Raw genomic sequence first — 17,061 nt, forward strand, 5'->3', positions numbered from 1 at the left:
AACCAGCCCAAAAAGTCTAAAACAGAGAAAAACCACAGTCAAGAATATTATCAAATAATAGATTCCAAAAAATTCCTAGAATACAGGAGCCTAAATTTTCAGATTAAATGAGTCCATTGAGCACAAAACACAAAGTATGAAAACAGTTAAATTATTGTGAAATTCTAGAACAGTGGCAACAAATAAAAGCTTCTACAAGCTTTCAAGAGAAAAATGTTATACAAAAGCAAAAGAATAAGAAGAGCATTGGATATCTCAACAGCAATATTGGATGCTAGAAGACCAATGGTCCAATGCTTCAAATGTTTGAGGGAAAATTATTTCCCTCAAAATAGCAAATCCAGCTAGACTATAAAATGTGAAGTTAAAGATATTTTCAGGCATTCAAGATGCCAAATTTCCAACCCCCCTCCCCTCATATTCCCCTTCTTAAGAAACTACTGGAGGATTGGCTCCATAAAAACAAAGGAATAAACCAACACTAGGAAAGTATCACATTCATGGAACAGAAGATCCAATACAAGGAAGAGTGAAGAGAATCCACAGAATAGTAGTGAAAGAAGAGCCCAAGATGAGAGCTGTGAGGCAGGCCCAGGGAGTAACTAGACAGAACTGAATAGGCCTAGGGAATGTGGGGAAATTTTCTTCAATAAGTTGCAAATAATAAAACTTTTAGGACATATTGAGATTAATTTACAAATTTGGGAAGAATTGGGGTTTAAAATACTAGTAAATACATAGAAAATGAAGCAAGCAATAAAAACAAATTATTAATTCCAGGAAAAGAATAATCACAGTATATTTTCCTTTTCTGAGCAGATAAGAAAAAGTAATCATAGTACATTACATATCACCTGTAAATAGCATTTGCATAGTTATGATATTGTAAATCCTGGATATTGAACTAACTGAAGTTATAATATTTCCATATGGGAAAATGGGTGTATATGTGTGGTGGGATTGTAAAAGAGAGTTAAATCCTCAGTTTCTGTATGAGATGTCAAAACATAATGCATAAAGCTAATCAAGAAATAACAATAAAAGCATGTTATTTCCAGTCAAGATGGCAGAGTAGATAAACGCTGTGCTTGCCTCTTCTCATGACCACATCAAAATTACAACTAAAGCACAGAACCACCATCAAGAATCACCTGAAGTCTAGCTGAGCAGAAGTCTTGTAACTAAGGACATACAGAAGTAGCCACATCGAGACTGGTGGGAGGGACAGAGATAGGAACAATCTGGTGCCACATACCTGTGTGTGGCAGTTAAATTCGGTAAGGATATCTCGGCTGTGGAGGCCCCACTGGAAGGGAGAAGGGTTCCAGCCCCACACCAGGTTTCCCAACCCAGGGTTCCAGTGCCAGGGAGAGAAGTCCCCATAATTTCTGGCTGTGAAAACCAGGAGAAATTGTTGCTGAGGGACACAGAGGGCTGCTGGAGTCCTAGGCTCTCCTCCTGAACGGACCATGTATGGACTCACTCGCAGACAGACTCACTCACTCTGAGCTTCAGTGCTGGGGTTGCAGATTGAAAGTCACCAGGGACATACGGGGAAGAACTGGATTGTCTGACTTCAGGGTGATGGCTGGAAGGACAGCTTTCTCCTAGACAGAAGCGCTGGCAGAAGCCATTGTTCCTTTTTTGAGCCATTCCCTCTCCCAGCATGCAGATGCAGGTAACCACCATATCTGAATCTCCATCAACCTGCCTAATACTGTTTGCCCTGTCCTGGTGATTCCCTGAGACCCTGTCCCACCAACTTTCAGGCACACCCAAGCTGCAACCAGTGGCTTTTCCATACAAAGAGCCTATCTTGGTTCATGCTGTGGAGTTTCCTAAAATATCTTAAAGGTTCACAAACCCCAAATAAGCAGCAACCGATCTCAGTGTGCCCTGTAACCCTTGATAAGCCTGACACTAGTTGGCAGCCAGCCTCAGTTCACAGGTTAGTCTCTCCCAGGTACTGCCAAGCCCAGTGCTGGTGGTGACTATCTGTGGGTTGCTTTGTGGCTCATTCTAGGTGGTCCTCGGCAGGGCACAGTCTTGGGGCTGAACTTGGCCTGTGGTGGGGCCCCTCTCAGGAAGTCCTGAGGCTGGCATGCCCTGAGGACAGCTTCTGACAAAGCCGGAATACCACCATCTTCCTCCACAGATGACAAGCCCAAAGGGTATACTGGGCAGGCATCAGAGCCCTCCTAGAGCAAATTCTGCTCCACAGAGTCAGCCCCTGCACAAAAGCTCCTCAATTTTAGTCATGGCCAGTTCTCACAACTAATCAGCTTGGTTCAATCCCTCCCATTAACATGCAAACAGCAACCAAGGTTCAACTGTAACATGAGAACATACACAACCCACACAAGGGACACACCTGAATCACCCAGGTCTAGAGACTAGGGAGACTGTGCCATTGGGCCCCACACGACACCTACTATATAATACCACTCTACTAAGACTGAAAGACATAGCAGCTGTACCTAATGCATAGAAACAAACACTGGGAGGCAGCCAAAATGGGGAGACAAAGAAACACATCCCAAACAAAAGAACAAAGTTCCAGAAAAAGACCAAAACAGAGACAAGAAACCTAGCAGATGCAGCATTCAAGACACTGTTTATAAGTATCCTCAATGATCTCAGTGAGAACTTTGATAGGAAACCAAAAGGAAGGTAGAAACATAACAAAGAACCAGTCAGAATACAATAACAGAAATGAAGAACACATTAGAGGGAATCAACAGATTAGATGATGCAGAGGATCAAATCAGAGAGTTAGAAGATAAGGTAGAAGAAAACATCCAATTAGAACAGCAAAAAAGAGAAAGAATCCAAAAAAATGAGGATAGTTTAAGTGGCCCATGGGACAACATCAAGCATACCAACATTCATATCATAGGGGTACCAGAAGGAGAAGAGAGAGAGCAAGGAATTGAAAATCTATTAGAAGAATTAATGATGGAAAACTTATCTAATCTGAAGAAGGAATTAGATATATAAGCCCAGGAAGCACAGTCCTAAACAATATGAACCCAAAGAGGCCCACACCAAGACACATCCTAATTAAAATGCCAAAGGTTAAAGACAAAGAAAGAATTTAAAAGCCCCAAGAGATAAGCAATTTAGTTACCCACATGGGATCTCCCATAAGACTATCAGCTGATTTCTCAACAGAAACTTTGCAGTCCAGATGGTTTTTGGCATGAAATATTCAAAGTGATGAAAAGCAAGGTCCTATAACCAAGATTACTCTATCCAGCAAAGCTATCATTTAGAATTGAAGGACAGATAAAGAGCTTGCAAGACAAAAAAAAGCTAAAGGAGTTCATCACCACCAAATCAGTATTACAAGGAATGTTAAAGGGACTTCTTTAAGAAGAAGAAGAAAAAAACAAAAATAAAGAATATGAATAATTAAATGGCAATAAGTGCATATCTATCAATAATTACTTCAAATGTAAATGGATTAAATGCTCCAATCATAAGACACAGAGTAGCTGGACGGATAAAAAATCAAGACCCTTGGGCCTGCCCGGTGGCTCCGGCAGTTAGAGCTCCGTGCTTCCTAACTCCAAAGGCTGCCGGTTTGATTCCTACATGGGCCAGTGGGCTCTCAACCACAAGGTTGCCAGTTCAATTCCTCGAGTCCCGCAAGGGATGGTGGGCTTGGCCCCCTGCAACTAGGATTGAACACAGCACCTTGAGCTGAGCTGCCTCCCAGATGGCTCAGTTGGTTGGAGCACATCCTCTCAACCACAAGGTTGCTGGTTCGACTCCCGCAAGGAATGGTGGGCTGCACCCCCTGCAACTAGCAACGGCAGCTGGACCTGGAGCTGAGCTGCACCCTCCACAACTAAGACTGAAAGGACAACAACTTGACTTGGAAAAAACAAGACCCTTAAATACACTGCCCACAAGAGACTCACTTTAGATTGAAAGACACACACAGACAGAAAGAAAAGGGATGGAAAAAGATACTTATGAAAATGGAAAAAAAGAAAAAGAAAGCTGTGGTAGCAATATTTATACCAGAAAAAAAAACAGACTTTAAGACAAAGGCTTAGGGGTGGTGCTCATAACACCAAGGTTGCCGGTTCAATTCCCACATGGGCCAGTGAGCTGCGCCCTTCACAACTAGGTTGAAAACAATGACTTGACTTGGAGCTGATGGGTCCTGGAAAAACACACTCTTCCCCAATATTCCCCAATAAAAATTAAAGAAGAAACAAAACAACAACAAAACAAAACAAAAAATGTTTCACAAGAGACAAAGAAGGACCCAGTAATCCCATTTCTGGGTATCTGAAGAAACCCAAAACACTATGTCAAAGGGACATGGGCATCCATATGTTCAATGAAACATTCTTTACAATAGGCAAGAGATGGAGGCAGCCTGGGTGTCCATCGGTGGATGAATGGATAAAGAAGAGGTGATACATACATATATAATGAAATTCTCATCCATAAAAAAGAATGAAATCTTGCCATCTGAAACAACATGGATGAACCTGGAGGATATTGTGCTGAGTGGAGTAAGTCAGACAGAGAAAGACAAATGCCATATGATTTCATTTGTATGTCGAATCTAAAGAACAAAACAAACAAACAAAACAAAAAGAAATTTATAGATACAGAGAACATTTTGAAAGATTTTTTTAATGGAGAATAGTGTTAATAGCTGCTTTAAAATCTTTGGTAATTGTAACATTGTCATCTTGGAATTGGCATCTATTGATGTCTTTCCCTGTTTCTTTGCATGTTGGACTGTGTTGTAATATTATGTTGTGAGACTCTAGGTCTTGTTAAAATTCTCTAGAGGTTGTTATTATTTTTTTTTTTTTTTTAAGTAAGTACTCAACCCATTTTCATTCAGACTATAAGTCCTGTCTTTTCTATGGGCATGGTTCTAAGGTCAGTTTAATTTCAAAGCCTTGGCTATGTTGCTTTGGGCCTGTACCATGCATGCATCTCTCAGACATTAGTGTGGAATTTGGGTGGAAGTTTACATTGTGGTTTAGTTCTCAAAGCCTTTGCTATATGGCTTTCAATTTGTCTCATGCATATGTACCTAAGGGATAAGCCTAGAACTAGTGCCAGTTTACATACAGAATTATGGGCTCACTTACCTAGCTCTCTCGTCTTCAGAATTCCTCCCACTCTCTTGCTCAAAGCAGCTCCTTTTCCTGGTCTTCTGGTCAAAAAGATAGGTTACTCTTAGAGTTTGGGCTGCCCATACTGCCACTGAAGTTCTGTTGGGTGTTCATTTTTGGTTCAAAGCTAGGAGTGAAAGAGTAAGAAATAAAACCAGATAACTTAGCTCTGTGTAAGTTGCTTTACCAAGTTTGATTTCCAATCCCAATCTAGTAATGCTTTCATTTAGTTTTCAGAGACCACAGGTGCATTTTAACTAAAGCTGTTAGTTGTAATTAGTGTGAAAGAGTATAGTGAGCTTACTCCGTCTGATCAGCTCTGAGTGTCCTCACTTTTTGCTCACTTATTTTAAAACATTTTCCTATATCATTAAAACACTTTAAATAACATCATTTTATGATTTCATTTGGGTTCTATTATACATATTTTACTTATCTATCCATTTTCTTAAAAGCTATTTTTTACTTATTTCTAATATTTTACTATTACAAATAACACTGATATGTAAATTTGCATCTAGTTTTCAGATAAATTCCTTAGGATACATTTTAAGATAATTACTAGTTTAAAGATTACAATAATGGTCTTAAAGCATACTGCCAAATTGCTTTTCAGAAAGGCTTTGATAAAATAAAGCATTATCTGTAACTTTTGCCAGTTCATATAAGAAAATAGTATCTTGTTTAAAATTTGGGATCACAATTGAGCAGAAATGTTTATTTTTCATGCTCTTGTATATTTTTTCTTTTGTAAACTATTTCCCATGTTCAATACCCATTTATTTGAAAAATAGTTTAATTATAAATTTGTTATGAATTATAAATGTATGAACTAAGTAGAAATTATATGTGTATCTGACCATTAGTACAAAACAAAACACCAGAACAAACCAGAAGCTAATGAGATTGTTTGCTTACAGAGGTAAGGGGAACAAAGTGGGAAAACTAGGGGAATAAAAATGGGGAATAAAAATGGGGGAGTGACTTATTACATGTTTTTGTATAGTTCTGACTTATGGAATTATGTGAATGTTTTACAAACTTATAAAATTAAAAAAATAGATGGGAAGTCAAAACTGAAATAGAAACAGAAGCAAATGAATCCAACTATATTACAAATAAATAACATAACCACTCTGAAGGGAGGGATGGGAAAAAAAAAATCAACCTAACTTTGGAAAACAATATTTTAATTGAATATCCAAAAGATAAAGACAAAAAGTGTATACCAATATTTCACTCTGAGTAGTAGGCCTGTTTTTCACAGAAGTGTGTGTTAGCAGTTCCCAAACTATGTTATGTATATTTGAGAACTGAGAAAATAAATATACTGTGGACATACAGTCCTCGTTTCTTTGCTGGCTGGCCATGGGGACTCACTCTTAACCTCTGGAGCCTGTTCTCAGGTTCATGGCACATGGCTCCCTTCATCTTCAAAGCCAGAATTAATTTCATGTCCAATCCCTCCCACGCTTTGCATCTGATTTCCTCTGTCTCTGACATCTCCACCCATAGTTAAATGGATCATATAATTAGATCAGGCCTACTTGGATTATCTCCCTATCTTAAGGTTAACTGGTTTGGGACTTTAATTACATCTGTACAATTCTTCACAGTAGTACCTGTATTAGTGTTTGATCGAATAACTGGATGTTACACCAGGGGCTGGGAATCTTGGCACACATCTTAGAATTCTGCCTACCAAAGGGTCACATCAAAAGGACACAAGACAGCCATCAACAGATATAAATTGCTAGAATATTATTGTTAAAGTCTGTGGACTCCAGATCATTTGATAGCTTAAATTCCTTAAAAGTAACCTCTTATCAGTGTTTGCTTCAATCAACTTCAGGTATTGTCAGAGATCACTAATACTAGTTTATCCATGTGTCTATCATCAGAAACATAATGAAAACATGCATTTCAAGTACTATATAGAGAGATGTATTTAGTGCCCACTATGGGTTTTCCACAGCCTTCAGATCATTTTATCCCACTCTGTTCCTCTGACGGTATTAGTGCCCCCATTTTCTGAAGAGGATGCCAAGGCTCAAATTGTTTAGCGAATGACAGTGTTGTACAGCTGGCACGGATTTCCATCCATGAACCTGGTAAATGCAAAAATGCACTGCCCATGTTAACCAGTATTCACACAATAAAAAAATACATTTTGACAGGGGAAGAGCACAAGAGCCAACTTAATGGGTCTCCCAATGGCTTAATCTGGGATAATTTGTGCAACAAAATAATGATATGACAGAATAACATAGAATAAAATATATACCCATTAGTCTATACTGATGTGAATAATTGAATCAAGAAATGGAGATGAAAGGAAAGCTCTCAGTAGAATTCCAATTAATAAATGTAGAAGGGATGATGGAAATAGAAAATTATCTTTTGAAATATACCATAGCAATAAGTATTTCAGGTAGAATCATCAGTAGGTTCTAAAATTTCTGGGTATGAGTATGAGAAATGGGATATTTACATAGTCTGAAGGTATCTTTCCAGAAGATAATTATTAATTACAGAGGAGAAAAGTGTACAACAGAAATACCTGGCAGACACCACTTTAACCAAGTAATCAAAGTTACAATCCCCAACGAGACAAGTTGACATCCAGTGCCTCTTAGCTTGTTGCACTGAGAATACATCACTTCTATAGAGTTCTTAACCAAAAATGCTTAATTATGAGAAACATCAGATAAATCAAAATTGATGGCCATCCAGAAAAACAACTGAACGCTACTTTTCAAAAAGTACCAAGGTCATGAGAGGCAGACATTCCAAAGAATTGTTTGATTAGAAGACACTCAGAAGATACTACAAATAAATATGTGACCCTGGATTGAAATCTGAGCCAGAAAAAGACATTAGTGACACAATGGTGAAATTTGAAAACAGCCTATAGGTTTTGTAGTTTTAGGTTTTTGACACATATCCTTTAGAAGAGTTGTCTGAAGTCACTCTTTCCACATCCTCATAATAGCATTTAATAGCATTATTTCATTTTCCTAATCATATTGTGGTAATGTAAGAGGTGACATTAGGGAATCTGGGTAAAAGGAATACAACTTAAAACAACACCTACTTTTATTTTTTAATAAAAAGAAATTTTATTTTTATAAAATATTATTTTTCTAATTATTAAGATTTTAGTTTCCTAAAGTCAGTATTACTGAAACTGTAGTCTCTGGACATTATCTTTCAGGGTCCAAGAGAATATGTATTTTTTCAATTATACGTAGTTAACATTCAGTATTACATTAGTTTCAGGTGTACAACATAGTGGTTAGACAGTTATATAACTTACAAAGTGATACCCCTTGTAACTCTAGTATCTACCTGGCACCAATTATTACATTGTTGACTATATTCTCTATGCTGTACTTTACATCCCTGTTTTGTAACTATTTTGTAACTGCCACTTTGTATTTCTTATCCCTTCACCTTTTCCACCCAGTCCCCCAAACCTCCTCTCATCTGTCAACCATGTTGTTCTCTGTATCTGAGTCTGTTTTGGAAAAAAAAATCACTTTTAAATTTCCATCTCAATTATCAAGAATGAAATTTTGCAAAGTTGAGGTTTACTTAGTAACTTTTTAAAAAAAATGGAATTTCAAATCTCTCCACATACCTATACACAGACACACACACACACACACACACACACACTACATGTATATTATCCAGTCTACATATTAGACATGTATGCTTAATTAAAATATACTTATATGAAACCTTTAATGTTAACAGTAAATATTTTCTCTGAATCTTTACCTTATGGTTTTAATTTGCCACATTATGCCTGAAAAAGTTGTCTGAGCTAATCAATTTCCCATGAGATTTCTCATCAAATAACCACCTTCTATTGTTCATTTGGTGGACATGTCTTAGTCTTTACATTATTATATAATAAATTTAGCATATTTCCAATGTTTTACCATTTGATCTCTGCAATGGACTTTTTACACATACATCTTTGGGAAAATGGCCTAGTATTGTAAATGGTCCTATCCCAACAAGAATGCCCATTTATTCAATATTTATCGAGTCTACTATGTGACAGGCACTAGAAGAGCATGAAAGAAAATGGACCCTTTCCTACCCTAGGTCAAACAGAAGGAGGGAAGAAAAGTTTACCGTTTTATATTTTTCCACAGTACTTTAACTGCTTCCCCCACTTCGTTATCCTTGCTATTTCTTCAATTCCAATTCTTACCCTGAAACTTCTAGCAGCAATTTAAAGTGGAATAAAGTACAACTGTAGGAAACATGTTTATTCAAATTATTTTTTGTACCTACAATAGAGAATTAAACAAGATGATGCAGGTACTTAGTACATCAATAAACAGTCTCTCTGAGGTAGATACTATTTATTATTTGTCATTTTACAAGTGAGCAATTTGGAAATGAGAAATAACCTGCTTAATGTTACACAGTTAGAAAGTGGCAGTACAGGACTTTGAAACATGTCTGACTCCAAAACCTTAACTCTTAACCACAATACTGTACGATTTGTTTCTGTTCTAGAATATTCTTATTAATGTCAACTCATACTTAAATCCTGCAGGACAGACAAAACATAGTTCCCCCCCCCCCCCAACTCTCATTGGCATTTATCATCCTTCCTGAATTTGGGATCTAATATCATTAACAATAAAAAACATACAAGCAAGGACCAATTACTCAATTACAAAGCCAACACTGGGATCACAATACAAAAGTTAACTAACTTAATCACTGATAGTCATATAATTCAAACACAAACTGCTTATTTTATTTCTTTAACAATGAAATAGTAACAACACAATAATTTAGTTGTAACAAAGAGATCAACAGAGCAAAATGAAAACAAAAGGTAACTAAGAGGCATTGCTTCAGATCAAATTAGTTATTTCCTTTAAACAGGAAAAACTACCATTAGTCTAGTGGTTCTCAAACCTTTCTGCACATTAGAGGGATGGCGGGGAGGAAGAAGGGTTGGTGCTTAGAAAATAGTTATACCAGGGTCCACATCAGAACAATTAAATGAGAGTGGGGCCCAGGCAAAGATTTGGGAAGTGTTGTCAGTGTTGAGAACTACAAGTCTAAAGTAATGAGCAATAAAAACCATACCCTCGAGGCAATTCAAAACCAAGAAATTTAAAAAATGCAATAAACTTCTTTCCTTATTCTGAGAAAGGGGGAAGGGAAACACCTACTCATTTCTCATTGTTCTTTATCCATTTTTGAGGGCCCAAAGCAGAGTTTAACATCAAATATTGGAAGTTATACAAACAGGCTACCCAAAAGGAAATTCCATTTCACATCTAGAAAGCTCTTTTACAATAACAGCTTTCATAAAGAAACGCCCACATTTTAAGTTTGCATAGATATTTAAGTCAACTCTTTGTTCATAAGAGTCAATAAAGTGTATTAGAAAGCATTTTATTAATACTTATAAAACAATATTCATTTCATGTACCACAGATGAACTTTTTGGTGCAGAGAGACATATTTGAGTGTTTCCCACCTATTTCTAAAACTGTCAGAATTCCTTTTTATATGATCTGTACCTTCAAATTTAGAATCGAATCATACATTTTTAAGAATGCATACATAAAATACTTCCCCTATAATTGCACTATATCCTTGACAAATCCTATTGGGAGTTTCAGTAGTGACTACAGTACAGGCATTTATCTTTAAAACAACTTTTCCTCATTTTTCAGGTTTGGGAATGAAATCACATCAAGTATGGAAAATAACTATTTTCCTTAAGAATACATAAATTCACTTAGAGATGTCTCCTCCAATTCAGAAAAACCCATTCTTCAGCTCCTCTGTCAGGATTCCATGTCAATTTCAACCACTTCCTTCTTGCACTGAGGCTTTGCTTCTGTCAGGTTGTCTTCACTGACATCCTCAACGTCTGCCAGATCAATAGGGGGTAGAGGATTTCTCCAGTACAAGAAGGTATTATACTGCCAAAATTCTTCATTGAGCTTGAGGGGGAAAGAAACGCACATCAACGACTTAGAAAGTTTTTTCAGGAAGTAAAATTTTTGTAAAAGCAAACATTTAAGATTTTGCAGCCTTTTATTTTGTATCTTCAACAAATATACATTTTTAATTCTATCTAATCAAACTACTTCACGGACTCAATCAAATCTGTGCATTTTCGTATTTATGTATTTGTGAAAGTATTTGTTAGTTCAAATTTAAAAAGTTTCCTTCAAGAATATCTCTGCTGAGAAATTTTCTTCCATTTTCAACCAAAGAAAACATATGAAAACAGTCTTGAAATGTTTTACCTTTCAGTGAGGAAAACATTTTTATTAAAAAAATACACACATACCTTAAAACTTATTTTTGGACTTTTTCTTGAGGTTTGGTATTTTAAGGGATTGACTTTACATAGGCTAAAATATTTTGACAATCTTATACAAAGTATTAGGATATACACATGGTAAATAGCAAGAAAATCTTAAACTGATCATTTTATTAAATATCATTTGGAATAAGGCATGACTTTTAAATCAATGTATCAAAATTGATAAATCCAAGTGAGTGCTAGCGCCTTAAAAATTCCACAGCTTATTCTGAATGACTATAAAGTTTCAAGTAACTATGAAGCGAAGCTGATGTTCTAATGAAGTTCAGAATTGGCCAGAATTTCTAAAGCATCCCAAAAATACTTTGTCCAAAGGAAGTACCAATGGAATCATTATGTGCAGGCTCCCAAGGGTTAACACCCTTCCCAGATGAATATCTATATAGCTGTAGTCTATGTTATGTCCTTATGTTAGATTCATAGAACCTAAGCATTATCCAACAGAAATATAATGGGAGCCACATATATAATTTAAAATTTTCTAGTAACTACAGTTAAAAAAAAAAAAAGATACCTAAACTTAGTATTTGACCTAATACATCTAAACTGTTGCCATTTCAACATGGTCAATATTTTTAAAATTAATGAGGTATTTTACAACCTTTTTGTCTAAGTTTTCAAAATCTGGCAGGTATTTTACACTTGCAGCACTATTTAGACTAGCTACATTTCAATGCTCAATAGCTGCATATGGCTACTTTACTAAGAGCAGGTTTGTAAGGAAATCTCACTAAGAAGTTTATTCAGTGCCTTAGACACTAAAACTTAGAGAATTAAGGGTCTCTCTGGAATTTCTTAACACTGGAATAAAGATGTAATAATTCAAAGGATGCCAAGAAAAAATTCACTTTAATAAACAAATAGGGTGAAAAACAAGGGTCTATTTTTTTGCCCACTGGGGGAAAAAAATCTCTTGTTCAAATTACCTACTTATAAACATGGACCAAAATAAGATCCTTTAATGCTATCAGTATAACCTAGTAGCTAAGAGCACCAACTCTGTCACCAGACAGACCTGGGTCTGCATGCTAACTCCACCACCAACTCTGATCTTGACTTAAATGTCTCCTAATCGGTAAAACATAGGACTCTCATGTGAATTAAGGTTTAGCACTCTAACTGCTCATTATTGCCTGGCATTATATCCCAAACCTATGAATCATTAATCACTTTCTTCCAACAGAAAACATTTTTGCTTACTTCCTATTAAAAATATCTAACAGTAAGGGTGAGCACTAACAGCAACGAATCTGCATAAAGTGGCACTAACATGAGAAAGTATGAATATTTAATGATGTAATGCTTGGTTTTATTTCTCTGGTAGAAAACAAAAACCTGAAACAACTCAGGAACTATTCTGAGGTTCTAGGACAGAAAAGAAGTACCATTATTCTGCCCAGATTGCATCTTCAAATAGAAAAGGCATATTTGAGAAAATTTTTCCTAAATGAGATCCCAAGGGTGATTGCAGGGACTTAAGCTTTATTCTGAGCACAACAGGAACCAGAGACATTTGCTGTGTGAACTGAAAAAGCTTTTTAACTTCTCCGTGTTTTATCCCTTGCTAATTATATGTAAAACCTTTAAAACAAAAAAAGCTGCATCTTTGGAGGCAGGAAGAAGAAAGCTGAACACCTCTCTCTCTTAAGTTTGCAGAAGAGAAACAGCTTAAGGAACAAGAAGGTTCCTGGGCTTTTGCCAAAAGAAAAGAGAACAGGGGACTAGTCCCGGTGAAAAAGGAACCCCCAGAGCCAAGCTTGTTTACCGTCAAGAGCTTGCAGTGACTACAGGAGAGCTGCCGGGTCCAGTCACTACTGTAGAAGACACAGGTGTGTCTAGGAGATTCTAGTCGGGCGTCTACTAAAACATTCTTCTTTGCCTGTCATGTCCCTATTTCCTTATCAATTTGTGGCATACTGCAGCCCATATATTCTGGTAGAAAAGACAAGCCTATGCATGGGTGGGATCCGAAGAGGAAAGCTTTCAAACTACAGTACTTACCTCCGTATCAAATATGTTTGGATGACTATCATTCTGTTTTTTTTAGGTTTTGCACATTGGGACCGGACATGATTTAACTGGAAATCCTAATTCTTTATTCTCTTTTCAAAACCTAAGTGCTATCATTCGGTTTTAAGTAAGCCGATTTTGAACACCTAAAAGCAATCTGAAGAAAAGTCTAACTAAGGCTTTTGCTTCCTAAATTCCAAGGAAGCTGGAGGTATAGATATTTACAATTTATAATTTCATCCAGAAATGCTCATCATGGTTATGACTAAAAGATAATTTCTCAAGACAGGAAAAGATCTGGCCCAACTATAAAATTCTCATGATCTTATCGGGTTTTTCACCAAGAACAAGTCATGCAAAGGAACCTCAAATTATTATTTTTTTTTTCCGGGAGAGGCCAGGTATTTGAAAAATTCTGCATAAGCTACTTAAGACAAGGGAGCGACGTGGGGCGGCCGCTATGACGCAGCGGCTGAAGAGAGTTTGGTGGCTGCTGGGCCCTACACGTGGCTCTCCAATCTCCAAAGCTCCCCGTAAGTCCACAGCAAACTACCAAAAAGCAGTCTGAATCCCTAAGTCTCGAATTCCTCAAGCTGTCAAATAAATACAGAACGCCAGCCACAAACATCATTTAAAATGTTTAGTGGCTGTATTAAAAAAATTAAAAAAAAAAAAACAGGTGAAATGAATTTTAATCTACCTTATTCAGTCCAGTATCTCCAACTTATTTCAATAAGTAATCCATATAAAACTTTCTGAGACCTCGGAATGTGTCTTTCACAGTTACCGCACGTCTGCACTTGGATTAGCCACAGTTCGGGTGCTCGGTTGCGTCAGGGCTCGTGGCTGCCACACGTAAAGGGCACAGCCCTAGATAAATGCACCCTGCGAGGTGCCGAGACGAGCAGACTCGCTTCCCCGGGACAGGAACCCGCCAGGGGTCCTCACCTAGGCCGTGCCGTGGGGCCAGGGTCCTTTCCCACAGCATCCTATCTCCTAGGACCAGGCGGAGTGACAACGCCTTTGCCTGACGCCTACCGCACGGGTCGCCGCTTTGGAAACAAACCCACCCAGAACTCCACAAAACCCGTCCTTGACCCAAGGAAGGCGCGCTCCGCCTTTCTCAAGCTGCGCGGCCTCCGGGCTGCGTCTGCCTGCGCCTCGGCCACCGTCGTCACCCAACTCCCGCGCGTCCCGACCCACGCCGCGTCCCGCTCCCACCACGAGCGCTGGCGCTGCCAGGCCGCGTCTATGTCGCTCCACGGCGCTGTCCTCACTGCAGCGAAAGGCTTCCGGCCCGAGGGACTCGCTGCCCCGGCGGCGTCCGGAGCCCTCGCAGGCGGTGCAGCCTGGGGCCGGCGCCCGCTCCCGGTGCAGCGACCCCGGCGTCTCGCCTTTTGGGACGTGCCGACGGACACGGGTCTAGACGGCCTCTCCGCTCCTTCCCAGGGGCCGCAGAGCCAGGGAAAAGGCGGGCCCCCGCCCCCGGGGCCCCCAGCCCGCCCCGCCCCCAGCCCCTACCTGGCGCGGCGCCGGCCCCCAGCCTCCCCGCGGGGACTCCGTGCGCCCCGCCCCGTCACCGCCACGGCCCCGAGGGGGCAGGTCATCCCGCGGCTCCTCCCCCGGCCCGCGGGGCTGCTCGGGCGGCGGCGGCAGCGGCGGCTCGCCGGTCTCTACGTCGCGGCCCTCACGCTCCGCGCCGCCGGGAGCACTGGGGTCCCCTCCATCGCGGCGGTTGCTCGGCGATGCCGACGGCTCAGTCATCACCGCCGCGTCGATCCTGCGCTTTCGGGGCAGCTCCGAGACGCCGAGGGGCTGCCCGGGATGCGACACCGCCGGCGGCGGGACCCAGCGCGCTAGTGGCGGCGCCTCCGGAAAGTCGCAGAGCAGGAGCCGCTTCCAAGGCACGTGGAACGTCAGCGGCTCGGCCGCACGCCGCTTGGCCATGGGCCCCAGAGGCTCGGGCAGAGCCCGCCGGGCGCGGGAGACCGAGCGCCGACAGCGGCGGGGGCGGCGGGTGGGGGCGGAGCGCGCCCAGAAGGGCCAAGACTCCGTTGGGGCGAGGCGGCGACACGACGGTGGGAAGGGCGGCTTGGAGGGGGCGGGGCGGCGGGGTTCTCCCCTGCCCGCGCGCACGGCGCTCGCAGCCGCGGAGGGGCGGCCGGACGTTGGGGGCAACCGCGAAACGGCGGATATTCGAACCTGCGCACAAACGTGCGCTCGCACACTCGCGCCAGTCAGGCGGAGCCGCTGGTTGGTGGAGGCTCGCCGAGCGCGCTCCCGAGCGCCCCCGCGGCCGGAAGTGCGCCTCCCAGGGGGAGGTGGGAAAGTCTGGGCGGGTTTATTAAAGGCCCAGGCGAGTTCCCTACGGAGGGCGTGGCCTTGTTATTTCAGGGGTGGGGAAAGGGTGCAAATCCCGCGCTTAGTAAAGCGCTTTAGGCTTAAGACCTTTAAAATGTGTATGTTAATATTCCCTTCCTCGAATCAGTGGCCACGGGGATGTCTCCCGGACGTTCAAAGAGATTATACAAACTTAATAAACTAGTGTTAAGAGCTTCTGGCCCTCTGTGATTATTAGAGTCAGACTCCTCGACGGGGGTCGGGTCTGAGGGAAGTAGCTAAAACCAACATGCAAGGTCAAAATCCCAACGAATTGTATGTTTTGCAGTGGCTGCTGTTAAAAGTGAGGTGTGTACCATGCCTTGAAGATCTTCTGATTAAAAATGTATTGATGAAGTTGCAGAGATGTGCAGCTCCTCCAAAATGACTCATTCGAGAGCCAAGCCTGGAGCACAGCTATTTTCCACCTGAAACCTAAAATCGTTTGGTTCTGAAATTACGTGGGAAGCGCACAGAATTCCCTGCTTATTCGGTGCGGTGATCCCAGTGAGTTTCCAAGACCTTCCTTAGCAACAAAATCGTGATGTGCAGCAAAATGAGGAAGGGATAACAGCTGTCTATTTACCGTGACGGAATAGTTGCTAAAGGCTAACCCAGTGAACAAAAATGTGAGGAAGGTAATTTTACGTAAATGCTTTCAAAGGAGAGACTGCTGCGATCTAGAGAAAATGTGTGCAAGAAACATAATTGTCCTCCGGTAGCTACTACCTGTATTGAATTACCCCGCTCCCCTTACACTTCGAGGTTGTGAGAGAACAGGGCAACTCCTTACTTAATAAACCCAGAAATCTAAGTTAGGTAATAAACGATAGCTTTTCTGTTTGATCTTTCCATTCCTTCTTGTTTGAAATCGATAACCCACCGGTCTCAAACAGATGACGAGTTGGCCATTTTCAAACCAGTGGCCCAGATTACACATCGAAGAGCTTACTTTGATTTGAAAGGTTTGGAGAATATCCTGCCCCCAAATAATAAAAGTGCAGTTTAGCAAATAGTTTCATTGCTTTGTAGTCCTCTCCAGACTTTTTTTTTTTTTCTAAATTGTGAAATTCATCTATGCAAAAGGTTGTATAAAACGTATATGTATTTGAAAGAATGACAGTACGATACCCAACACTCGGTTTC

At 40.5% G+C, this 17,061-nt stretch overlaps 1 protein-coding gene across 1 annotated transcript; it reads right to left on the reverse strand.

Annotated features, from left to right (window-relative positions):
• Positions 1–8,343: 8,343 nt before the first annotated feature.
• LOC308504950 (uncharacterized protein C9orf40) lies at positions 8,344–15,622 on the reverse strand. Its single transcript, XM_081066503.1, has 2 exons — positions 15,058–15,622; positions 8,344–11,137 (listed from the first exon to the last, which is right to left on the reverse strand). Exons 1-2 carry the CDS (start codon positions 15,481–15,483, stop codon positions 10,979–10,981), a joined length of 585 nt encoding a protein of 194 aa, XP_080922629.1. The 5' UTR covers positions 15,484–15,622; the 3' UTR covers positions 8,344–10,978.
• Between the last annotated feature and the right edge of the window lie 1,439 nt (positions 15,623–17,061).

Source organism: Rhinolophus hipposideros, assembly GCF_964194185.1.
Source record: "Rhinolophus hipposideros genome assembly, chromosome: 11".
NCBI classification, from domain to species: domain Eukaryota; kingdom Metazoa; phylum Chordata; class Mammalia; order Chiroptera; family Rhinolophidae; genus Rhinolophus; species Rhinolophus hipposideros.